The sequence below is a fragment of the Nicotiana tabacum genome, chromosome 19 (genome assembly GCF_000715075.1).
Source record: "Nicotiana tabacum cultivar K326 chromosome 19, ASM71507v2, whole genome shotgun sequence".
In the NCBI taxonomy this organism is placed as follows: Eukaryota; Viridiplantae; Streptophyta; class Magnoliopsida; order Solanales; family Solanaceae; genus Nicotiana; species Nicotiana tabacum.
Genome location: NC_134098.1, coordinates 43,579,450 through 43,605,899, shown reverse-complemented (window position 1 = coordinate 43,605,899; position 26,450 = coordinate 43,579,450). Strand labels below are relative to the sequence as shown.

The 26,450-nt window shown below is 35.4% G+C and overlaps 1 protein-coding gene across 3 annotated transcripts; it reads right to left on the bottom strand.

Moving 5' to 3' along the window:
• Nucleotides 1-2,497: 2,497 nt before the first annotated feature.
• Nucleotides 2,498-6,696, bottom strand: LOC107816603 (ethylene-responsive transcription factor-like protein At4g13040). 3 transcript variants are annotated; one of them, XM_016642329.2, is made up of 7 exons: nucleotides 6,249-6,696; nucleotides 5,470-5,530; nucleotides 5,139-5,269; nucleotides 4,436-4,520; nucleotides 3,250-3,433; nucleotides 2,936-3,057; nucleotides 2,498-2,856 (listed from the first exon to the last, which is right to left on the bottom strand). In XM_016642329.2, the coding sequence occupies exons 2-7, from the start codon at nucleotides 5,510-5,512 to the stop codon at nucleotides 2,693-2,695; spliced, it is 729 nt and encodes a 242-aa protein (XP_016497815.1). In that variant the 5' UTR covers nucleotides 5,513-5,530; nucleotides 6,249-6,696; the 3' UTR covers nucleotides 2,498-2,692. The 3 variants fall into 3 exon arrangements, with proteins under 3 accessions (XP_016497815.1, XP_016497817.1, XP_016497816.1); XM_016642331.2 differs by having other exon boundaries at nucleotides 3,250-3,424; XM_016642330.2 differs by having other exon boundaries at nucleotides 5,470-5,562; nucleotides 6,249-6,486.
• Between the last annotated feature and the right edge of the window lie 19,754 nt (nucleotides 6,697-26,450).

Below are 26,450 nucleotides of genomic sequence, written 5' to 3'. Positions count from 1 at the left end.
ACTTCCAATTTATTCTCTCTACGTGTCTTTTTCATTTCCCTCTTCCTTTCTCTCCTTATATTTCTTTTTCTATCTCTATCTTTTTCTCTCTCTTGATTTAGCAAAAATTGTTGCATATTATGCACAAAATCAATGGGATAAAAAGATATGGTTGATCTCTCCTCAAAGAAAATCAGAAGCAAAAACTAAGAAAGAAAATATGAAAAAATAGTGTTCAACTTTATTTTTCTTCTATTTTTTTTGTTGGATCGAATGAGTGGGTGTGACTGAAATCCACTGATGTACATGGGGATATACACAGGATACAATGGGAGGGATACACAGGTGGAGTCGTCTTGAAACTTGAGTTTCAATCTGAAATGTGTTATACAAAGAAGGAAAATAAAATTTTGATATACACATTATTATTATTATTATGTTACACACTGTAATATACAAATAATATACTTTTTATTACATTATATATATTTGGATATACATATTAAAAACTAAAAAAATTTGGGAAATTTTTCGAATATGGAGCCTAATTTCTAGGATGATGGTTGATATGAAAGAAGAGAGAGAAAAAAAAGGGCAGCCCGATGCACTAAGCTTTCACTATGCGCGGGGTTCGAAGAAGGGCCGAAACACAAAGAGAGAGAGAGAGAGAGAGTTTTAAATATTTTTTTCTATTTTTAAGGAAAATAATTTTGACAGAACTTATTTTTAGGATGATGGTTGAACCATTAGAAGAGAGAGAATAACTTTAGGCTACCATATGCCAAATGCTAAAACGTAGACTTTTTTATGCCAAGTTGGACCTACATGCCATGCCAAATTCGGGGCAATTGCACAGATAGTCATTCTCATGGATGCTATGTAGTGATTAGCCAGCACTTATTTTGTCCTGAAATTTTAAACTAAAAATCTTAACTTCAGGACATTTTTGTCTTGAAATTTTAAACTGAAAAACTGAAACTCAGGATGCACTGATTAATTCCTAAATAACAGACCTTTAGAGTGGTTATCTGGTGTCATTTCTACGCCAAATTCTCGTCCTATAATCTCGGCCTTGTAGATTTATTGGGCTTGCGTGTTGTTCATTCTTTTCGGAATTGGCTACCCATTTTTGAGGTGGTCTTTAACTTTTGACCCCCGTTTGCCCTATGAGCAGGACTTCAAGGTCAAAGTTAGTATTGCCCATGGGGCTAGCTAGGGATAATACTTATTAAACTTGAAATTCCGTCCAAAGGGCAAGCGGGGACAAAAATTCAAAACATCCTCTTGAGGGCTAGGAATGATATATTTTCTCAGTTTTGGAAGGTGGTTAGAAGATTAAACATTTCCCACTTGTCCCGAGGACAATCCAGCAATGTTACTATCAGATTTTAAAGAACAAACTCAATATATTATATGCACTATTTTATGGAGCGTTTATTTGTTATGGTATCAGATGAAAACGAAATTTGAGCAATCTCTTTTTATAACTCTTCATGAGCTTTATCCAATTCCAGTGGAAACCAAGTATTGTAAGATATAAAATTCAATTAATTTCCTGAAACAAACAATAAAAGGGCTCTCACCATAAGTGCGAATTAAACTGTCTTACCATGCACTTCAGGCTTTCTTTGCACTCCTACTAACTATGTCGGAAAAAAGGGATAAAAAGTTTTTGTTTTTTAAATCTTGGATAATTATTTCTTTTCTTTACATCAACCTTTGTCTAGAGCAATCTACCTATTTTCCTATTTCGTTTTCATGAATATGCAAATAAAACAGCGCCTTGTGATCTTTAAGATGAAACCATTTTTAACAATATGAAATACTTGCATATGTTAACAGCCTAAGTTAGACTCAACGAAAGATTGTAATTGCGGCCAAGTGATTACACTTTCACATTATACCACTTAGGTGCAACATTCAAATCTCACGAAAAATATCACACATCGCTATCTTTTTTGGACACAAGGACTTGAGTGGCTGAAAATAAATGTCCAATCAGAAAGACTTTCACAATTAAAGTTGCTAGTGAAAAGTAGTCATTGCTCAATGATAGACCAGCTGATGAGGGCAGTCAATCCAAGAATTTGGCAAAGTCATTTGCAGTATAACGTGGAAACTTATTTGCTTTGTCTAAATTTTATTCCAACAGAAACTGGCCCATATGATGTTAACATTGCCATCCAAGGAAATTGCAACTGCCTTCCCTCCACACATCTTTTAATTCTATCCTCCTTTGCAAACATTAAAAAGGCATTTGTATGATAGTATCTCATCATCTTTTGACATATTTGGAGGACTTCATGATATCATGCTTATAAATCGATCATCAAAGCCTTGATTGTTTTATGTTAACTGTCAACCTACTTAATCGATCCCCTCGTCATACTTATATGACCAAAATTTCTTTATTTCCCTTCTGTGTTCCATTTATACGTAAGTTAGAAATGCTAATCAACGTTGCTTCCATTTGTCAAAGTCCACTTCATCAAGCATGACAATACATCTCAAGATATGCATAGTAATCAAACTCAATTACCTTAAACAATAGGAAGACATATCATCATATTGCCCTAATAGGGGCACCTATACTTGTGTGTAAATAAATCTATACGAATGATAAGAGTCATGGAGTTCTAATTAGTACGTGGCTGGACAGCTTAATAAAATCATTAGCACTATTTCTTTCAGCAGAGAAAGGAGGGAGACAGGATCAAGAGAACGATATGTCTTGTTCTATATCTTCAGAGGCTGAAAAACCATTGCTTTCTGGCTCCCCTCCCTCCTCCTCCTCTTCCTCCTCCTCCTCACTATTCGGTGTTGAAGTTAAAGGCTCAGATTTCCTCCGTGAACCAGCCCCACTTCGTCTTCGAGTTTCTGCAAAAATATTTTATCTGTTTAGTACTATAGCCCACTAAGAACTGCTACAAAGACTAGGAAAGTAGTGGAACTTTACTCTTATTAGTAATTGCGGAGCGCGTAAATGCTAAAAATTCATCCCATTTGAATTGTCTTAGTTCCTGCTTCTCCTCCTCTGAGATTTCAAAATTCGGTTCCCTCCCACACATAAAAGCAGCCCTACAAATTTAAAAGGAAAAAGAAAAACTCCGTCCATTTTAAGTTTCCATCCAAGAATCAAATTGCAATAGAACTAAACAAGGATCCTGTAAGTTATGAGGTTATCACACATTTGGAAATTTTTAACATCACATAGTAGGAGGAGCAACTTAACAAAGGTCAAGAGAAATAAATTTGCGAGCAGTATGATACCTGTCATACAGTCTAGCAGCTTCTTCTTGAGTGCCAACTGTACCCAAGTGGATTTGTTTCTTATCAACTTTTATTGCAGCTTGCCATTTCATATTCTTAAAGTAGACACCTCTCATGAGACATGGTTCTTGGTTTTCAAAGTGCTTCCTCCTGTGTCGCTTTCTGCGTTTAACTTCTGGAATAACTAATGCACAAATGTTATTTAAAGGAATACAAGTGGCACTTCTATAGATACAAGAGATTCCCTACAAAATGCTCAATTTGAATATTCTTGCACTAGGATTTATGGAACTAGAGGATCTTCCGGACAAGTCAAGAACCGTTAGTTTAAAGTAGGAGTATCCAAATACCATCCAGCTAATTCACAAGTTCATTCATGTAAAGAGCAAAATGGAGCAACTCATCATTTGATGGAACTTTTCGATGATATGCTGATGATAGCAAGCAGCTATGTTTCAAGGGACATATCCCACAAACATGAAATAATATCAGCACAAGTTGCTAAACAAAAATATGAACTAGATACAATAGCAACATATGGCTTTTGAAAAAGCTTGATGAAGCAGACGAAGCTAATTAATTATTCAAGATGGTTCCTTGTTTTGTATTTTAAAAGTATAGAAGCAGAGGAATCACACATAAGTAGAAAAAGGATATCGTCCATGTATGTGCTTCATGTCGTTGAGCTTTTGTCTGCAGCAGACGCTTGCTTCATGGCAATGTTAAATTACTTATCATGTTTAATTCTAATATACTTCAGAAAATTCTTCAAGTACCTTTACATGATGCTCCTGTCTGTCCTCATCAATATTTTAACAATCTGTCCCTCCACCCCCACCCCCACTCCCACCCCCAGGTTTCTGCCTTTTTTTATTCTTATCTACCTAGCTTTCTCCTTTAGACCTGTTCTTAATGAACTACCGGCTCTCAAAGGGCTTTGTAAAGCACCATATTGTCCATCAGTTGCGATGAGCTAAGAACTTTGTTTCAGAAGCAACAATATTTTTAAAGTCAGCTAAACCAAATGCTGGGCTGAATAATTACGTGCAGTCATGTAGAAGACACCAGAATGGACATATTTAACTTTGCTGTATTATAAACATCAGTAAAATATACAATTACATAATGAGATAGAATAACAGGCAACAAGGTGAATCAACATCATCATTAGTATATAAGAATAAACCTGGAAATTGTTGGGCGGTTTGCTCAATCAAGGAGCCAGAGGCATGACCTTTTGATGATCCAGGAACAACCTTTACAGCAGTTTTCTATAGAGCATTGAAACAATAGATTAGGATATAAAAAATGCCTGCAAAAATACTTTAGTGTTTATAAGAAGAAGAAAAAAAATTAATTCAGTGGGTCAGGCAGAAGATTCCACATGATCCTTTGTGAATTAACATCCTATCAACTGGAAAGAGAACATTTAATTCAAATAAAGCTGGACAGAACCCCAGAAATTAAAAGATTTGACTTCATTTACAGGTACCAGATAACCAAACTACCAAGCTGACAAAAGAAAGCTGCGGATCTCCCTCTCGATAATCATTAAAAGAGGACTGCTGCATAGGCATAGAAATAAGGGGATGAACACTTTGATAGTTATTTGTCTTTCTTTCCTTTTCATCTGCTTTTTTCTCATCATTCCAATTAACTTATATTTTATGATAGTCAGAATGTTATCAGTTCTAGTAGACAATGCAGGTAAGTCCATAGAAAGTGTTAAAGGAGCAACAAACATGGTCGAGTATCCATTTAAATCTCATTCATGCTTATGCAATATACTAGAAACAGAATTATGACGAGCCTTTATTCTAGAAACAGAATCCAGTAAATCTAGACATTCATGCTTATGCAATATACGAGCATCAATAAACTGTTCTTACCTCTTTTGACTCATCAATATCAGTTGACGGCATTGGATGGACACTTGTGGATTTGTTGTTCAGGAAACAATTTTCGGCAATGTGTCCATTCTCAGAGAACTTTGGAAGTGGGACCAAGAACGAGCTTCGTCCTTCATAATCATTTGGATATCAAAAAACAAAAAAGTTCCAAAGGTATTGCAGAACTTCTTAAGTAAATTCACCCGAGAGTGAAGGCATTCTAGTTCACAGTAGATGGAAAAATTGACAAGTATATTTACAAACTATAGAAACTACAGGTCTATCCAACTTAAATGGATATAATCAACAAAGATGCACTAACTTTCCATACCAGAACAAAGTCCTAACAGCTTACGCCTTCGGATGCTCACCATAGCTCGCCAAATTTATGCCTACAGCAGAGTGACAATTTAAGAGAAGAAGACTGCATAATCAGATGTATACTGCAATGAGAAAGCGGAATTCCAACAACAGGAATTTAGAAGAGGAATTTTGGGGGGGTGATTACTTCCACAACAATACCTATGGCTAAGCTTAATACTAATTGGGTACAGACAAAAAATCGTCACCCTGGGGAAATTTCACATTTTATGAAAGGTATAAAGAATCCAAGCGACAAGACAAAGGTGACAACAGACAAAAAAGAAAACCATGAACGCCCAAGTTCGCAGCTTTCACAAGCCCAGAACAAAAGTAAAAAGGTGATTAGTGATTCATCTAGCAGGCATTGAAGATAATATTTCCATAAAGCAAAAATAGATTTGAATGAGAATCTACAGATATACACAATCCCTTTTGGAAGATAAGGTTATGTCTCTGCTTGTAGACTAAGTCAACTCTCACCAACCTACCACCTTTTTGTGGAGAAAACAGAAGAACAAAGAACCCAAGAACCAACTTTCCAACACTACAAACATCTAACATAATTAGAACAAGAGAATATGAAAAAACCTCCCACATGTAAAAGAGTATCATTTGTCCTCTATCATCCAAAACACAATGACCGAGGCAGTCACAAAATCTCATTACAACAAATTTTCCCACTTCCCACATGTTAAACTATAATTAGTCAACAAATACCAAAAAGAAACAGTTACAACAATATAGTACCTTAAAAACTACAACAAGATTGTACAGTAAGAGGAAGAAGAAAAGTGGTTGGTGAAGCTAGCGTGGGAACCGAGGGGGAAATCAAGAATTTGGAATCTAGAATTTGGTAAGACTAGAAGGTGAATACATAAAGAGAAGAGGCTGTGGGTGGTAGAAAAAGAGAGAGAAAACTGAAAAGAAAGAGGTGGAGATTGTGTTTGTAATTGTAGGGAGTAGTTGTTGTTGTTACTCACTCATGCATCTATCTACCTCTACCACCTTTTGTTTTTATTTCTTTCTACTATTCCTCTCATTATGCTATTGTCTTTGTTTTGGGTAGAGAGGGTGGTGCTGATGCTATTGCTGGTAAGCAAAAAGGGCCTCCTCCCTTAGCTTTGGGGTAGTGGGGTTGTGGGGATGGGGGTAGTAGATAGAGAAAGAAACAAAGAGTTAATATAGAGAGAGAAACAGATAAAAGAGTTGAAACTTCTTCCATAATTATATACTACATATGTACTTAAGCTATTCTTAAAATGACTGTTTTGCCCATGTGAATCTTTGGAAGGTGTTTGCTATCTTCAATATATTCATATTGTGATGACCAGAACACCCTTCATTAATCTATAGCCTCTTATCTTTTTGGAAAAAGTTCCAAAAAGAATCTTATTTCCTCAAGGGAAAGGGAAAAGGAAAAGGAAATGCGATATTAGGAGAGTAGTAGATTAGGCTCGAGTAATTTTTCATAAGTTTTGGGTATTATAAAACATTTAATTAGTAAATTAATTCCAGAAAAAAAAAGTTAGCTTTTTAAAATTCTGAACTTTCATCCAACCTAGGCAAATTGGCTTTGTTGATGGTCCAATGCACCCCTGTTGCTTGGTTGAATAACAACAGGTGGATTCTGAAATATAAAACTTTCTTTTCCTAGACATCAACGTTACGGGAGAATTTTCCTTTTTCACCGAGCAGGTATGGGAATTACTTTTTTCTACTCAGCTCTTTTTCAAAGTACTTGTGACACATTCGTCTTTTATGATTTCAACTAACTGAATTTTTGACATTTTAAAACGTATTCTTGCCATTTTGTTTAATTTAATGAAGTTGCACCTTATGTTATAGAATTTCTGGATATCCAAAATTTAATCTAAAAGTGAATTAGTTTAGTCAATCATTTGTTATAAAGTTAAAGTTGGTCAAACTAACTTTCAATAAGTGAAAAATATTAAACAAATTAGAATAGAGAAGATATTAGTATTTTCTTTAGTGGGTAATAGAAATCTCTTGCTCTCTACATAGTTAATAAAATATACCATCCTTTGACGTGGTGGGTGGTACGTAGGGGCTGTTCAAAATCGAACCGAAACCGTTAATCGAATCGAATCAATAGTTTATTGGTATTGGATTATCGAGGTAATAGATGGTGAATAGATTGAAATTTTATAATTAACGGCTTAACGGTTTGGGGGCAAATTACTCAATTTTCTTATTGAGTAAAACATTAACCCGTTAAGAATTTTTGTATTTATACTTTTACCCTTTTGTATATAAAGTACTATTGAAACCCTAAATTGCTAAATTTCCAATTTCTATTTTCTAATTCTCAATGATAGAGAAGTCGCCAGTCTTGTCTCTCTCTTGAACTGAGAACTGAGAAGTCGAAAAATCGAAATCCCAATGATTAATATGTGTATGTCTGTATGAGTAGTCTTACAACAATAACAATGACCCAATAAAATCCCACAAGTGGGCTCTGGGGAGGATAGTGTATACACAGACCTTGCCTCTACCCCGAAGGGGTAGAGAGGTTGTTTCCGATAGACCCCCACCTCAAGAAGACGAAAAGAGACAATATATCACTACCATCAACAAAAACTATTCATAGAAATAATAACAACATCACAAGAACCAGTAAATAGATGGAAAGTAGAAATAATAACCAATATATAAGGCCCGACACTATGGAAACGGAAAAGTAGTATAAACACAATATTAACCACTAGCAATCTAAGACTAAATCCTATCAGCCTAGCCTCAAACTGGTAGACTAAATATGCTCAACTACCTCATAACCTACAACCTTAAGTCTCAACCTCCACAGCTTCCTATCGAGTGCCATGTCCTCGGAGATTTAAAGTCGCGTCATATCCCGCCTGATCACCTCTCCCCAATACTTCTTAGGCCGCCATCTACCTCTCATCGTACCTACCAACGCCAACCGCTCGCACCTCCTTATCGGGGCATCCAAGCTTCTCCTTTGTACGTGCCCGAACCATCTGAACCTCGTTTCCCGCATCTTGTCATCAATGGGAGCCACGCCCACCTTCTCCTGAATATCTTCATTCCTAATCTTATCCATCCTAGTGTGCCCACACAACTCCTTAACATTCTCATTTCTGCTACTTTCATCTTCTGGATATGTGAGTTCTTAACTGGCCAACACTCAGCCTCATACAACATGGTCAGTCTAACCACTGCTCTATAAAACTTACCTTTGAGTAGCGGTGGCACTTTCTTATCACACAGGACTCCAGATGCTAACCTCCATTTCATCCACCCCCACCCCTATACGGTGTGTGAGTAGTCTTGATGGTATTAAAAATTTGGTTAATACGTGTATGACAGTATGAGTAGTCTTGAAGACTCTTCAATTAAAAAATACTGTTTGGTTAGATCTTAGATGGTATTAAAAATTTGGTATTGGTTTGAAACTGTTTGGTATTGATTGAATGATTGTTCAAAAAAATTCTATTTGGTTTAGCCGATAAGACACCCGATAACCGTCCGATAATTATTAATCTGATACCAATCCGCCCTTTATCTTATTGGATGGCTAGCGGATTACTATATTTATAATCTGATAATCGTTAAGTTGAACTGTTAAGTGTAATTATCCTTCTGATCCGCCCGATAAGCACCTTTATTGGTAAGCACTCTTTCATTCTTGATTAGAGGTCGAGAACTGGAATGAAGAGGCATTTAATAGAGAAAGCTTTTCTTCAAAAGTGAGATTTTTCGGCTCGAATTCGAACTAGTCGGGTCACAAAGACGCATGATGAAAAACAAAAACAAAAAATATTCTATAAGAAAATGAAGGAGAAAAAATCATTTACATCCTCAAGTTTGCTTTATAAAATCGAACTCAACCTCCAAAATTTTGACCAACTATCATTCTCCTCTATATCAAAGTTTGCTTTTTTTAAATGTCAATTTTACATATTTTTTTATTTATTAATTATTTATTTAATATAATAATTTTTTATTTTAATTTATGTTATGGATTTACTATAGACAAATAAATATTAAGTATCTTTAAAACAAACAAACAAACAAAAGTGAGAAGTAATAATTAAGCCTAAAAGTTAATGACAATCAATAACAAGTGAATGAAAAGAAATTAAAACAATTACAATAAATAATTTTCTCGTATCAATAACTTTATTAATAACAATCAAAACTCATTTTATATACAAAATTGAGAATAAAAGAGAGTGAGAACTTTGTAAATTATGTTGTGCATAAATAATAATGAGTGGGAATAGAGGTGAATTTTATAAAAATTCTTAAAATTTATCTATTTATACTTTACATAAATTTATATCATAATTTAGAAAAAAATCTATGAATAACAATCAAAACTCAAATATATATATATATATATATATATATATATATATATATATATATATATATATATATATATATATGTGTGTGTGTGTGTGTGTGTGTGTTTAAAATAATAATCATAAAAAGTTGTGTTAGATTAGTAATAAATTTATAATATAATTATTCTATTTATAATGTTAATGAACTTAAATAAAATTATACAACATGATATAATATTATTTAAATTATAGACAAAATACCTATCTAAAAATAAATATTATAGACATAATATAAAAAAGTACGACATATGTGGGGAACTAAAAATATTATGGATAAAATAAACATTGCATAGGATGGATAGAGGGGAATGATAATTGTTAAAAGTTAAGGATGAGTTTGATTTTTAAAATAAATTTGAAAAATATAAATAATTTTCACCCAAAATAAAGAGATGTTTAATGGCATTTCAAACGGCAATGTGTAGTACTTCACAACGAATCTAATGGTGGATAATGATTTTGCCTTTTCTAGAGGCTGATATCTGAATCCCTAACAGTAGGAGTTCCGAATTTGAGAAGGTACTTTCAAAGTTCTGTCTAGCACCAGGGGGAAAATGCTACTAAATGGAGTATTAAAATAGACCTACCATCTTAGGCTGAAATTAAAAATAAAAGGTGATATAAATGTGGGTGTGTTTGGTATAATGGAAAATATTTTTTTTGAAAAATAAGTAGTAATTTTATTCATTTTTCGGTGTTTGATACGCGTAAACTTCCAAACACATAAACCTCCGAACTCATAACTTTGGAACTTGTAAAATTTCGAACATGTAAACCGAAAGATGAAAAAATTAAAACTAAAAATATAAAAAAAAAATATTTTTTTTTGGGGGGGAGGGGGAGGGGGTGCAGAAAACGAAAAAACAGAAATTTAAAACTACAAAAAAAACTTTTTTGTGTGTGGGGGTGGGGGTGCAGAAAAATAAAAAATAGAAATTTAAAATTACAAAACAAAAAGTTTAAAAAAAAAATTGTGCGGGGGTGGGGGTGCAGAAAAACGAAAAAATAGAAATTTAAAATTAAAAATAAAAAGTAACAATTTGTTTTTGCGGGGAGAGGGGTTAGTAGGGTGGGTGGTGACGAAAAAAAAAACCGAAACTTGAAAAAAACAAAAGAGAGGGGGTGGGGGGTAGACATGGGTGGGGTTAGCTGGGTGGGTGTGGGGTGGGTTGGTGAGGGTGGGGAAGGTTGAGAAAGAGTTTTGAAAAATATTTTCCCTTCTCTTAATAAGGAAAATATTTTCCTCCAATTGGAGAAAAATGAGTTCATAAGAAAAATAATTTTTAAAATATTTAAATCAACTAAACATGAAAAAATTGAAAAATATTTTCCGAAAAATATTTTCTTTCATACCAAACACACCATTATATGTTAGTTGAAAGGCTGTTTAACCAACTAGGAACAAATAATCGCTTCCCTTTTTTTCTTTTTTTCTGTTTTCCTTTCCAAAGTATAAAAGGCACATAACTCTCCTTATCCAACTAGTCTTTTTCAAAAAATAATCACATGCTTATTATATTAAAGTCTTTGTTTGAGTCATAAATTGAAACGTAAATTTTGAGGATGATGGAAATTGGTTATATATAATTAACTCAATAAAAGAAAAACTGTAAAATAGAACATCTCAACCATTAGTTATTATCCTAACGTGCTTTTTGTAGGAATATTTTATAAAAATATTTTTATTTTTGCGACCTACTGAAAATAATTAAATAACATAAAAATACTTATATCATGATTTTTTTAAAATTTGTGAACTAACACAAATTGGAAAAATGACTCTTTTACTCTTCTAGAAAATTTGGAATAACGTGGTTGGCCTTGCATTCCGGAAAAAATGGTTAGTGACAACATAAAATCTAAAAAGACTAATATTGAGTTAATATATATATTTTTTAAGAAGTAACTTAATTTATATAAAATATAATGAGTTGTCATATGTTAGAACATTTAGAATATATTTTATCTTCAACTATTCCATCCTTATTGCTTTAAGTTTTCTCTTACCAAATTTAACGTTACTATAACATAAATAATTTTACTTTATTAATATATCCTAACTATTTAAAGGGTAATTAAGTTTTAAAGGGTAAAAAAAGGCGAACGACATTTCGCTAAGGGCCTTCATACTTTTAATATAGTATTGATTCATTATTCAAATTTTATTGGTCCGGCTAATTCATATTTGCATTAGAATGATCCACTTAAAGAGTAAAGCATTTATATTGAAGAGTTATCCATTCTAAGGGCTCGTTTGATACAAGGGATAATGGATAAATAATCTCGGGATTGAATTTGAGATGAGTTTATCCCATGTTTGGTTGGGATAATATCGTGGTATAACTAATCCCGAGATTAGTTATCCCGAGATTGTAGTATTTTTTTAATCCTTATAAAAAAATAAAATAATTAATCCCAGAATAATTAATCCTGAAATAACTTGTTTCCCAACCAACCACATAATTTATTTTTATGATCAAGAACAAAAATTTTTAACCATTCCATCACACAACCACATAGTTTTAATGAATGAAAGAGATTGAAATATAGCATTTCGTTCCAAAGTGATGTTTTACCTACTCTATTTGGGATCGAGCACTCATTCGTGTGATCGCCACACACGTGACATGTGCATGAGGCACGTACCAACTTGCCATTCTCGAACCTTGATAATGTTCATGACTTTCTTCAAAGAGGACCGCTCACAAAAAAACAAAAAAAAAAACTACAACTAAATTAATTAATTAACATCTGAAAATAGAAGCTTTGTGCGCATTCCTATGTTTTAAATAACTCAACTTCCACTTTTTGTTCTTTTGTTGACTACCTTAGACTTCTTTAACAAAGCTTAGCTTCCTCTATGAGTTAAAAGTTTTTGGTTTACTTAAAAGGAAAAAATGGATTAACGAAAGAACACTGTATTAAATTTATGTAATTAGAGCCTACCTCCAACTACATAGTGTATAGGTCAAAATCTGCCATAGAATATTTAGAGCAACATAGCACTAAGAAAAGGGTTAGTTGAGGTCGAGCAGGAAGCATCGAGATTCATGATCGAGATATCAACAATGGTCGAGGTCGATAATAAGTGCATTTTACCAGATGTTAACCACATAATTTCTCTCATAAAAACATATAAATTATCATGTTTCTTCCATATTTTTAACTTTATTTTGCATGAATAATTATAGAAGAATTGTTGTGCGCAACATGAAAAAAAAATATTCAAGAAAAATACAACAAAGAAGTATAAGATCGAGCTATGATTCATTACTGCCGTGACAATGCACCAAGTCTCGATTTGCCATGATAAAATCGGTGAAATCTAAACTTAGAATGGCAGAATTCTCATCTCTGCAAATTCAAAATCTAGATTTGCAATGGAAATCTAGCACCAAATCAAGAATTCGAATTCTCATATCTTCAAATGCAAAATCTAGATTTGCTATGGAAATGTAACACCAAATCGAGAAGTCATCATGAAATTTTCTTACATAAGAAGATGGTGCCCGATCAAAGAAGGGCGTCGCAGTAGAGAGAAAGCTTAGAGCTAGAAGTCTAAATCCAAATTCTTAATAAGCTTCTCTATTTTATTTCTTTCACTAGTATCGAGTTATCTTTTCTTTTAAATCACAATAGTAGTTTAGTTATTGTTTCTAAATAAATTCCGTTATAGAAAATTACTCTAGTTCCTGCTTTTAATTAAATAGGCGGAATTATTCTTCTTGAATATTTCTTTCTATTTTCTTATTTAATGGACAAGAATATTTTCATTGTTAGTACTAATTTCAGTATGGAGTAATTTTTTTTGTGTTAGGAGAAAGACGGATCTTAATATTTCTATATAATAGTAGATATTATTCTTTAAATTCACATGCTTGAGCTAAAATTTATTTAACTTTTATCTGCTTTTACAGTTAGACGTTATTTAATTTAATAACATCTATCTATCTTGTACTACATATTAACTGTTTATTAATTCTGTAATCGAGAGAGGCGGAAGAAATAATATAGTTAAGTGTAGTATTGATAAATGTTAATATTTATTCAGTAACATCTATCTCTTTTATGTTATAATTAATTTTATACTTATTTGTAATCGAGAGAGGCGATTAGTGTAATAATCAGTTATAACAAGTAGGGTAACCGAAAGGGACTTACTAACAAGAACGTGTTTTAGTTCAATCATATATTTCTGGTTCTTCAATATTACTAGTTTGAAGATTAATTTGTATAACCGAGAGGAGTACAATTAATTATTCAACTTTAAGTAATAATATATATTTGTAATCGTGAGAGGCATTTATACATTTTTGAGAAATAGAAATTGAAGAATAATAATTCTATTATATAATAGAAATATTAAGTGAAGTCAAGATCCTAATACCTTTTTATTATATTTGTGAAAAATAAAATATTTTCTATTGCTCTATTCATGCATTTTTAGTTAGTTAATTTACAATTCAACTCTTTCTAATTTTCTCCAATAGTAATTAAAACAAGAAACTTCTGTAGAATAGATAAGCCAATCTCTATGGGTTCGACATCTTTCTATACTATTATTTGACAGAATACGAGTTAGAATTATATATACGCTAGACACTCGTCAAAATTTTGGCATTGTTGCCGGGGATTAGCTAAAGTCTACTACAGATTAATTATTTTACTACTAATTTGAGATTATTTTTTTTTGTCTAATTATTTTAACTTTTATGTAGAAATTTCAGAAAGTGTATGACCTGTTCCTCTTGTAGAGAACTAGTCGAATACGATCCTGAAATTAAAAAATCCTTACGGTTGTTGCGAAAAGAACAAACCTCACGATCTCAAATTTTTACATCGTAGGAAATGGAGAACGAAGAACTCAATAACCAACTTCCACCACATCAAGTAGAAGAACATTTTGATGAGGTAGCACTACGACATGATAGAATACTCCGTGATTATGCAAGGCGAGATCATTTTGAAGGAGAATCAAGTGTGAGGAGACTACCAATTGCAGCAAACAACTTTGAAATCCGCACAGGCTTGATTCAAACCATTCGACAATCATATCAGTTTGTTGGTGATGCAAGTGAAGATCCTCACACCCATCTAATTGATTTTCTTGAATTAGTCGAAACTTGCAGGTACAATGGAGTTACAACAGATGCTATCAGGTTGTGGCTTTTTCTTTTTTCATTAAAAGCTGAAGCCAAAACATGGTTGTGAAGCCTGCCTAGAGGTTCCATTACAACATGGGACCAAATGACCCAAAAATTTCTTAATAAATATTTTTCACATGAAAAAATAATTAAAATGAAGCAAGAAATCAATAATTTTATGCAGACAGATACTGAATTTGTATACCATGCATGGGAAAGATTAGCAGCAATGTTAAAAAATTACTCACATTATGGTATCCAAGACCCTGACATTTTATATATTTTCTATCACGGTCTTAAACCCTCTGCTAGAAATGTAATTGATGCAGCATCAGGGGGATCAATAATGGGAAAACTACTACATAAGCAATGCAATTGCTTAATGAAATTTCGGAAAATGTTGTTCAATGACCTTCAGACAGAATGATTATCAAAAAAACAGCTGGAGTAAATCAAGTTGAAACTTTGAATTCATTGACACAACAAATTTCGACCTTAACACAAAAAATGGAGGCTTTTCAGGTAGGTGCTCACTCATCATCCCAACTTGAGAATTATGATATTTGTCAAGGTAATCATCCTAATCATGAATGTCAAGCTTCAACACAAAATGAGGAACAGGTAAATGTGATTGGTTATAGAAATAATTACTCATTCGGTAGTCCCATGGCACAAAATATCCAGGATTTAAATGGAGTAATCCTAATGGTGCTGAAAATCCTCAAAGATTTTTTAATCAAAAGCAGCAGGTACAGGGATCACCTAGTTTTCAAAATCAAAATAGAGGGCAATAAAATTTTCAACAATATAACGAGCAGCCTCAAAGAGCTCATCGACAAAGCCTTGAAGACCTGATTTACAAATTCATTAAGGCTACTGACGAGAAGGTTGAAAGTCAATATTCAGCTATCAAGAATTTGGAAATTCAGGTAAGCCAATTAGCAACCCTCATGTCTGGACAAATTCAAGGTGCTCTACCAAGCAACACAGAGAAAAATCTAACAGAACACCTCAAAGCCCTCTCTCTACGATCAGGTAAATCTCTTGATGATCCATATGCAGATAGAGAAGGAAAGCCACAAGAAGTGAAAAAGGTAAATGAAGGTGAGAATAAAATGGAATCTAAGTTTTCAAAAGAATAAAAGAATAAAGGGAAAAATGTACAAGAAAATGAATTGATAACAAAAATCACTCTATACCTCTCCCTTTTCCCCAAAAGATGAACAGAGAAAAACTTGACAAACAATTTTCAAAGTTTCTAGATATTTTGAAGCAACTTTACATTAACATACCTTTCACAGATGCTTTGACACAAATGCCTTCATATGCTAAATTTCTCAAAGAAATTTTGTCAAGTAAAATAAAATTGGAAGAAGTTTCTGTAATGACCCAACCGGTCAGTTTAACTTTTAGAATCTCGTTTCCTAAAATAAAACTTCTCGTATGTGCTTTAAATAATTTATGACTTGTGGGATGGTTGGTTCGGGATTTAGAAGTGTTTGGGTTGAAATCGGAATAATTGTTTTCTTAAGTTGGCCTTAAAGTGCTAAATTTGACTTCGGTCAACATTTTGAGAAAACAAACCCGGAATAGAATTTTGATGATTCCAACAGCTCCGCATGGTAATTTTGGACTTAGGAGCGTGATCGAAATTTTATTTGGAAGTCCGTAGTGAAATTAGGCTTGAAATGGCAAAAATAGAAATTTAAAGTTTGAAAGTTTGACCGGGGAGTTGACTTTTTGATACCGGAGTCGGAATCCAGTTCCAAAAATTTTCATAGCTCCATTATGTAATTTATGACTTGTGTGTAAAATTTGAGGTCAATCGGAGTTGATTTGATAGGTTCCAACATTGAATGTAGAAGTTGAAAACTCTTAGTTTCATTAAGCTTGAATTGGGGTATGATTCATGGTTTTAGCGTTGTTTGATGTGATTTAGAGGTTCAACTAAGTTCGTATGATGTTTTAGGACTTGTTGGTATATTTGGTTGAGCTCCCGAGGGCCTCGGGTGAGTTTCGGATGGTTAACGGATCAAAAAATTGAGTGAAAAAGCTGTTGCAATTTTTCCTCTTCTGTTGGACATTCTGGGCTGTGATCAAGCCCAGATACCGTGCCAGATATCGAGCCCAGGGTAGACGAGGTACAGGCTCGAGCTAGAGTATCGAAGCCATGATCGAAGGTCCAACTCGAGGGCCATGATCGAAGGTCCAGCTCGAGGGCTATGATCGAAGGTCCAGCTCGAGGGCCATGATCGAAGGTCCAGCTCGAGGGCCAGGATCGAGACCCAAGATCGAGGGTCACGATCGAAGGCTCAAGCTCGATGACATGATTGAGGCTATGATCGAAGTCCCAACCTCGATACCCTGATCTAGGCCATGACCGAGGTCCAGGCTCGAGCCTGTGATCGAAGTCGCGATCGAAGGCAAGGCTCTAGGGCATGATCGAAGGTATGGCTCGAGGGCTAGGATCGAGACCCAAGATCGATGCCCTGATCGAAGGCACAACCTCGATGCCCTGATCGAAGGCACATGTTTGATACCGCGATCAAGGCCCAGTTCGAGGACCAGTTCCGAAGGCTGCTGAGCAGTTTTATAAAAAGAGGGCATTCGTTCCATTTGCCATTTTTGACGAACTTGAGCTTGAGTAGAGACGACTTTTGGCAGATTTTCAAGGGAAAAATATTGGGGTAAGTGATTCTAACTCGGATTTGGTCTACATATACAAGTGTATCATTGTTTTTCATAATTTAATTAGTGTTTTGAGATTTGAGATTTGGAAAAGTTTAGAAATCTCATAGAAACGAAATTTTGAGATTTCGGTATCGATTCGGAGTCGGATTTGAGTGAAACTGGTATGGTTAGATTCGTAATTGAATGGGTTATCGGATTTTATAACTTTTGCCGGATTCCGAGATGTGGCCCCCGCGGGCGAATTTTTAATTAATTTCGGATCTTTTCTTTAAAATGTAGTATTTTCTTATAGAATTGATTCCTATAATATTTAGTGATTGTATCGAATTATTTTGGCTAGATTCGAGCTAGACGAAGTTGGATAATCATGGAAAAGGCCTTATAGTGGATTAAATTGGAGAAAGACGAGGTAAGTCTCTTGTCTAATCTTGTGAGGGGGAATTTACCTCATAGGTGATTAAGATTAAATAATTATTGCTAATTGTGGGGGTTACGTACGCACGAGGTGACGAGAGTCCGTGCGTAGCTACTATTAATGCTAAAGTCCGGGTAGTTTAGGACTCAAAGCATGTATTAATTGTGTAAATTGTATTCTTTGATTAATTAATATTAATTGATATATATGAATATATTATGAATTATTTGATAAAGATATTAAAGGATGAAAATCTCATAGGCTTGATTTTCTATTTAAATCAATTAATTGTTAAAAGAAATTGTTCTCCTCCCAAATTATCTTATAATAAACATACTGTCCTTCCGGAGGCACATAAGAAAATATCCTCCTTTCTTGTGGAGCGGGCCGAACGCCTCGGCAGGATAGATGCATTTATGGATCGCGCCGCACGTCTCTCGGCAGTGTACACGACACTCTGGATTGGGCCGTACGTCCTCGGCAGAAATTGTGCTTAATAATAATAATAATAATTACACGATACTTGGACAGTTCATTACAGCTTGTAAAGTTATTTGATAAATTAGAAATTTATTGAAATTAAATTGTAGCTTGTAAAGCTATTTGATAAACTGGAATTTTTATTGAAATTGAAGGATTTACTTAATAGATTAGAAATTATTTGAAATGAAGGAATTTAATTATTGGAATTGAATTATTGGAATTGAAGGAATTTAATTACTTCTACTGGTTCAATAAATTATTGTTAATTATGTGAGTCATCGTTGATATAAATATTTCTATTTTCATGATTATTTAATATTATTAACCCATAGTGAGTGTCATAGTCGGCCATCTCGTCTCTACATCTTCGAGATTAGGCTTGATACTTACTGGGTACACGTTATTTTCGTACTCATACTGCACTTGCTGCACATTTTATTGTGCTGGTACATATATGTATAGCGGCCTTGTGGGTGCAGAGGTGTTATAAAAAAATTGTGGGGACATAGGTGAGCTGCATTCTATATTACGATCCGCAGCTAACAGAATCTCCTTCAGAGTTATTATATTTTTCTGTCTAATTTGTATTCTGGACAGATGCTGTATTTTATTTTAATTCCCTAGTAAATTCTCATGCACTTGTGACACCGGATTTTGGGAATGGTTGTGAATTGTTTAGAAATTTAGCTGCAAAAATATTTATCATTTACTCTATGAGTTTTTATCTCTACAATTTTATTAAAGAAATTTTTATTTCAAAAATACTAAAATGGGTAATTAAGTTAATTGATTATGGTTGGCTTGCCTGACAGTGGTGTCCGGCGCCATCACGACCTTTTGGATTTTGGGTCGTGACAACATGGTATCAGAGCACTAGGTTCACTTAGGTCTCACGAGTCATGAGCAAGTCTAGTAGAGTCTTGCGGATCGGTACGGAGACGTCTGTGCTTATCTTCGAGAGGCTACAGGGCTGTTTTAGGAATACTTCCCTTTTTGATTCTTCATCGTGTGATTCAATTCCTTTGAGGCTTATGCCTACATTTTCTTCCTATTCAATCTTATGCGTCGTGAAGCGCTTGTTATACATTGAGGATCGAGGAAAATTTTAATGGTACTACAGATGTAGTACAAGATACTTCTCCTTGTATAATTAATTGGGCTATTGTCATCGCCTTGCGAAAGGCCGCTCTGTCATTTCAAATTAAATATCAGTACTACCTAAGGTTTGAGATTTGGCATTGATTGTTATGACGATTCGTGTGTTGTTATTGTACAGTCTTTATGAAATGGGAAAATGCCTGTCTATGTGTCAAGGCAGTAAATAACTTGAAAGAAGGTTTTCGCAGTACATGATTCAGAGGTTCCATGTTTTAATTCCAACGGAGAAAAGGCAATCGGACTATGAATGTTCATGTTGGGGGTTGATGGAGTAACGAAGCTTGATATTTTCGAGTGTGGTAGAGTTCTCAATTTTGATGTGGTGTCATCGCCTTGTAAAATTCATTAAGGTTCGCCAGTGTTATGGTTTTCTTCAACTCGCCTTCACGACGGGGTGTTAGGAATTGGTGTAAGGGAAGCAGTTGTTAGAGATTGCGGTGTGCAGTAATTCAGGATCGAAGCAGCATTTCTAGTATTGAAGTCTCGAGAAGGATGATCGTCAGAAAGGTTTAAAGCTGGTAACGAGCTATTGGTCCAAATGCTACAGAGACGGATTTTGAGTTAAGGCAACAACTGGGCAGCGAAGAATGAGGAAGGACATGTGGAAGGTGCCTTGCGGTGGTTAGGTTCCAAAAAGGCCAAGTGTAAGAAAACAGAAGCAGAGTAGTTTCTTAAAGGAGATAGTTGACCAAAGTGAGAGAGTGGCAAGGTAGCACATAGGTTACGTGGTAGGATGATTACAATTCTTGAGGAACATTTTGAGTGATTTGGGGTGTAAAATGGATAGTGACTAGGTCTACGGACTTAATTTAGAATATTGGCTACTATATTGAGGAAGATTGGATAAAACAGGAGGGAGTTGCTTGATATGAATAAGGATACAACATGACTTTGTATTGGAATGTATTGTCACACCTTTAGTTGACGTCAATGAGGAGTGAACGGACTGGTGCAGCTGGTGAATGAGCTCGGACTCAGGATGATCTACTGATTTTGTAGTAATTGCACCTAGTGCAGCGACGTTGGAATATGTTGGCATGTAATTTCCACAGGTGGGTTATCTCCTGTGAGCAGGTTAGCAGTCGCGTGGTGTTGACGAAGCTTCTGCGAAGAATTCTACTGCCTACTCGGTAAGAGATTTAATATGTAAATGTGGCTAGTGGTTCAGAGTGTTTATTAAAGGTTAATAAGAGGATTTCGAGAAAATTTGGCGAGTTGCTTGTGCAGGATCATGTCAACGATAAAGAAAGAATCTCGGTGGATTCTAGAATTTTGTAATTGTAGCTTCAAGCTAAGTGGAAGAGCCCCATCGTCTATGATTGGATTGCGTAGTGTCAGGTTGTGCGGTTTCTGGTTATCGGTGTATTGGTGGGTCATTGCAACTAAGGAAAGAAAACATCAGTAGTAATTTGAGCAAAGGATTTGGGGAATGTGTGCCATATTTGGCCTTATCAATTCATATTCAGGTTTTTGGAAGGATTAGAGTTTATGCTTCGTGTAGATATAATGCACAGGAATGTGAGACAGTCGGATGTTTCCTTGATAAAGTGCCTATGTGCTAGCAGGGCCTTGGAATTGATCATGTTTGGGAACAAGTCAGAGCAAGTGACTCTCAATAACGGTCTTAGCGAGTTCAAAAATTTAAAGTGCGGTGTCTAAGGATCTCGAGTTCGTAGTATGGTTGAGTATCGAGCTTTTACAGCAGATTATGAAACAGGGCTTGGAGTACTCTACGTTATCTTTAGGTTGTGGTGTAGCATTTGAGAAATAGAAGAAAATAACTTCGGATTCACAAAAGAAGTATCAAAATGGGTGTAACAGTTGAAGATGAAAAAGTGCGCACAAGGAGGGGTAGGAGATGATTTGTGGATTTTGAAACAGCGTGGTCTCATGAAATAAGGTCACTTGGGATGAGTGCGGATTTGAGTTCGTGATGTAATGAATGAAGCTATTATTATTTCTAAGGCAAGTCGAGAATAAATTGAGAAGAAGACGGTTCGGCTAACAACGGTTGAATCGGCATGATGGTGGCAATGACCAATTCCTTCAGCGCATAGAGTTATGCACGTAATTTGTGGCGGTACGTGCGAGGCTTGGCGGCCGCCGTAATTGATTTTATCTGAAGGAATTCAAGTATTATGGCATGTTATGTGTAGAGGGATCCCGGAAAAGTTATGGTGTCTTAGACCACTACTTGAGGTCGGTATTTTCTACGGATATGGGAATTCAGTCATGTGTTGCAATGGTTCTCTTGAAATGAGTTAAGAAGAAGGTTTCTATATGATGAAGTGTTTACTCTATTAGTGGTTCGGGAGTTATGATGGAATTCTTGTACTCCTGCGCATTAGCGTGGTTAAGTGCACTAAGTAGCATGGGATTCGAAAGTTGAGGAATTAAGATTTCGGTTTGGTGTTGACAAGGATGTCATGAGCTCGGATGAACAGGAAAGGGATTTAGATGTTTAAAGTAAGATGGTATTGTTTTTGGCATCATCTAAGGTCGATGTCAGGTGTAAGAGATCTTGTGTATTGATTTGTGGATTTTTGATATGCTTTACAGCATTAATGTAACCAGTAGCATGGAAGTGCAGACTTGTTACCTGGTGCGAAAGGTCGTGGGAACGTGTCTCACGAAAATATTGTGTAAGAGTGACATGTAGTCACTTGATTGAGTGAAGATTGAAACCAAGTATGAAAGCTCCCTATATCAGAGTGACATGTATCTCTATATCAAGCCGAATGTGTTCATTTCAGCATAAAAGCTCCCTATGTTGGAGTATTCAGACGTGGGATGCCGTTTTGTCGTCGGTTATTTCATATAATACTATATTGTGCCGTGTGAGTTATGAAATGGCTTGATAAATTTCTTATGTGATGAGGTTCCGCATAGCGATGGTGTTATGTGAGCATGATGACTCTCGAGATTCAGATCATATATCGTACCTTAGTTGTGCTTGAGTTTTGTAGCGTATGGCCCTGTCGGTCCTTCCAGGGATGATATTATGCACTGAGCATGCTTGTGTCCGATATTCGGATATTTTGTAGTAATGAGCATTTTAGCTCAGTAAGTATTTTCTTATAGATTCTTTTTGTGCGGATCGTGTGGCATGCCGCCACTGGTATGTTGTTTGGATCGGGTTGCACGCAGCAACGGTATCATGTGTGGATCGGGTTGCACATCGCAATAATGTGATGTTGAGTACAGTCTCCTATATTCTATTTTGTGTGTTTGTGTCCCTTTTTCTAAGGAAGGTTCATGACACCTTTTCAGTTGTCTAATTAGTCACGTGGGTTGAGAAATCCTTTACAGAGTTCATTTTTCTTATGTATCGTAATCGAGTCCGTAACTTATTAGCTCATTATGGCGACATATGAGGCTTTTTTATCGCGTCTGAGGTGGTTTATTGCCTGAGCAGCTTATACCTGGTGAGACGAGATTATTGGATTCAGGATCAGTGCGATCGGATTATATGAAGTGTAATAAATAGCAAATACCATTATTTGGTTATAATGAGGCAATGGTTCTTGTTAGAAGGAGAAAGTCAATAATTGTTGACTCGGCAGTTGATTATGAATTTCTACACATTTCTTCCATTGTGGAAGCATTTCAAGAGTTGGAACATGACTTATATGTATCATGAGGTGTGTTGTGAACATCAGATTCATGGAATTTTGGCTATTGTTATCGGAGGATGTTATTATAGTCATGTGAATGATGCGGTGCATGGTCTAAATTCAACAAAGGTATGCAATCCTGTATTAGTGCATCGTGTAGTGATTGTTACGACATTCATAGGTTGGAGACAGGCATGGTGGAGAATTCTGGATGTTAGAATTGGGCTCTAAGGCTTATTTGCCTAAATAAATGGGAGAATTTTAAGATTGGCTCGAGTTAATGTGCTCAACTAGGTGTGGTAGCACGGGTAGGTGCACGAAGTGTTCAATAGTAATTTTGGATAACTCCGGAACACTCCTTAGCACGTTCGAGGACGAACGTATATTTAAGTGGGAGAGAATGTAATGACCCAACCAGTCATTTTAACTTTTAGAACCCCCGTTCCCTAAAATAAAACTTCCCGTATGTGCTTTAAATGATTTATGACTTGTGGGATGGTTGGTTCGGGATTTGGAAGTGTTTGGGTTGAAATCGGAACAATTGTTTCCTTAAGTTGGCCTTAAAGTGCTAAGTTTGATTTCGGTCAACATTTTGAGAAAACGACCTCGGAATAGAATTTTGATGATTCCAACAGCTCCGCATGGTGATTTTGGACTTAGGAGCGTGATCGAAATTTTATTTGGAAGGCCGTAGTGAAATTAGGCTTGAAATGGCAAAAATAGGAATTTAAAGTTTGAAAGTTTGACCGGGGAGTTAAATTTTTGATACCGGAGTCGGAATCCAGTTCCGAAAATTTTCATTGCTCCATTATGTAATTTATGACTTGTGTGTAAAATTTGAGGTCAATCGGAGTTGATTTGATAGGTTCCAACATTGAATGTAGAAGTTGAAAACTCTTAGTTTCATTAAGCTTGAATTGGGGTATGATTCATGGTTTTAGCGTTGTTTGATGTGATTTAGAGGTTCGACTAAGTTCGTATGATGTTTTAGGACTTGTTGGTATATTTGGTTGAGGTCCCGAGGGCCTCGGGTATGTTTCGGATGGTTAACGGATCAAAAATTTGAGTTAAAAAGCTACTGCAATTTTTCCTCTTCTGTTGGACATTCTGGGCTATGATCGAGCCCAGATACTGAGCCAGATATCGAGCCTAGGGTAGACGAGGTACATGCTCGAGCTAGAGTATCAAAGACATGATCGAAGGTCCAACTCGAGGGCCATGATCGAAGGTCCAGCTCGAGGGCCAGGATCGAGACCCAAGATCGAGGGTCACGATCGAAGGCTCAAGCTCGATGACATGATTGAGTCTATGATCGAAGTCCCAACCTTGATACCCTGATCAAGGCCATGACCGAGGTCCAGGCTCGAGCCTGTGATCGAAGTCGCGATCGAAGGCAAGGCTCGAGGGCATGATCGAAGGTATGGCTCGAGGGCTAGGATCGAAACCCAAGCTCGATGCCCTGATCGAAGGCACAACCTCGATGCCCTGATTGAAGGCACATGTTCGATACCGTGATCGAGGCCCAGTTCGAGGACCAGTTCCGAAGGCTGCTGAGCAGTTTTATAAAAAGAGGGCATTCGTCCCATTTGCCATTTTTGACGAACTTGAGCTTGAGTAGAGACGACTTTTGGCAGATTTTCAAGGGGAAAATATTGGGGTAAGTGATTCTAACTCGGATTTGGTTTACATTTACAAGTATATCATTGTTTTTCATAATTTAATTAGTGTTTTGAGATTTGAGATTTGGAAAAGTTTAGAAATCTCATAGAAACGAAATTTTGAGATTTCGGTATCGACTCGGAGTCGGATTTGAGTGAAACTGGTATGGTTGGATTCATAATTGAATGGGTTGTCGGATTTCATAACTTTCGCCGGATTCCGAGATGTGGGCCCCGCGAGCGAATTTTTAATTAATTTCGAATCTTTTCTTTAAAATATAGTATTTTCTTATAGAATTGATTCCTATAATATTTAGTGATTGTATCGAATTATTTTGGCTAGATTCGAGCAAGACGAAGTTGGATAATCGTGGAAAAGGCCTTATAGTGGATTAAATTAGAGGAAGACGAGGTAAGTCTCTTGTCTAATCTTGTGAGGGGGAATTTACCTCATAGGTGATTAAGATTAAATAATTATTGCTAATTGTGGGGGCTACGTACGTACGAGGTGGCGAGAGTCCGTACGTAGCTACTATTAATGCTAAAGTCCGGGTAGTTTAGGACTCAAAGCATGTATTACTTGTGTAAATTGTATTCTTTGATTAATTAATATTAATTGATATATATGAATATATTATGAATTGTTTGATAAAGATATTAAAGGATGGAAATCTCATAGGCTTGATTTTCTATTTAGATCAATTAATTGTTAAAAGAAATTATTCTCCTCCCAAATTTATCTTATAATAAACATACTGTCCTTCCGGAGGCACATAAGAAAATGTCCTCCTTTCTTGTGGAGCGGGCTGAACGCCTCGGCAGGATAGATGCATCTATGGATCGCGCCGCACGTCCCTCGATAGTGTACACGACACTCTGGATCGGGTCGTACGTCCTCGACAGAAATCGTGCTTAATAATAATAATAATAATAATTACACGATACTTGGACAGTTCATTACAGCTTGTAAAGTTATTTGATAAATTAGAAATTTATTGAAATTAAATTGTAGCTTGTAAAGCTATTTGATAAACTGAAATTTTTATTGAAATTGAAGGATTTACTTAATAGATTAGAAATTATTTGAAATGAAGGAATTTAATTATTATACTGAGAATTATTGGAATTGAAGGAATTTAATTACTTCTACAGGTTCAATTAATTATTGTTAATTATGTGAATCATCGTTGATATAAATATTTTTATTTTCATGATTATTTAATATTATTAACCCATAGTGAGTGTCATAGTCGGCCATCTCGTCTCTACATCTTCGAGATTAGGCTTGATACTTACTGGGTACACATTGTTTTTGTACTCATACTGCACTTGCTGCATATTTTATTATGCAGGTACATATATGTATAGCGGCCTTGTGGGCGCAGAGGTGTTATAAAC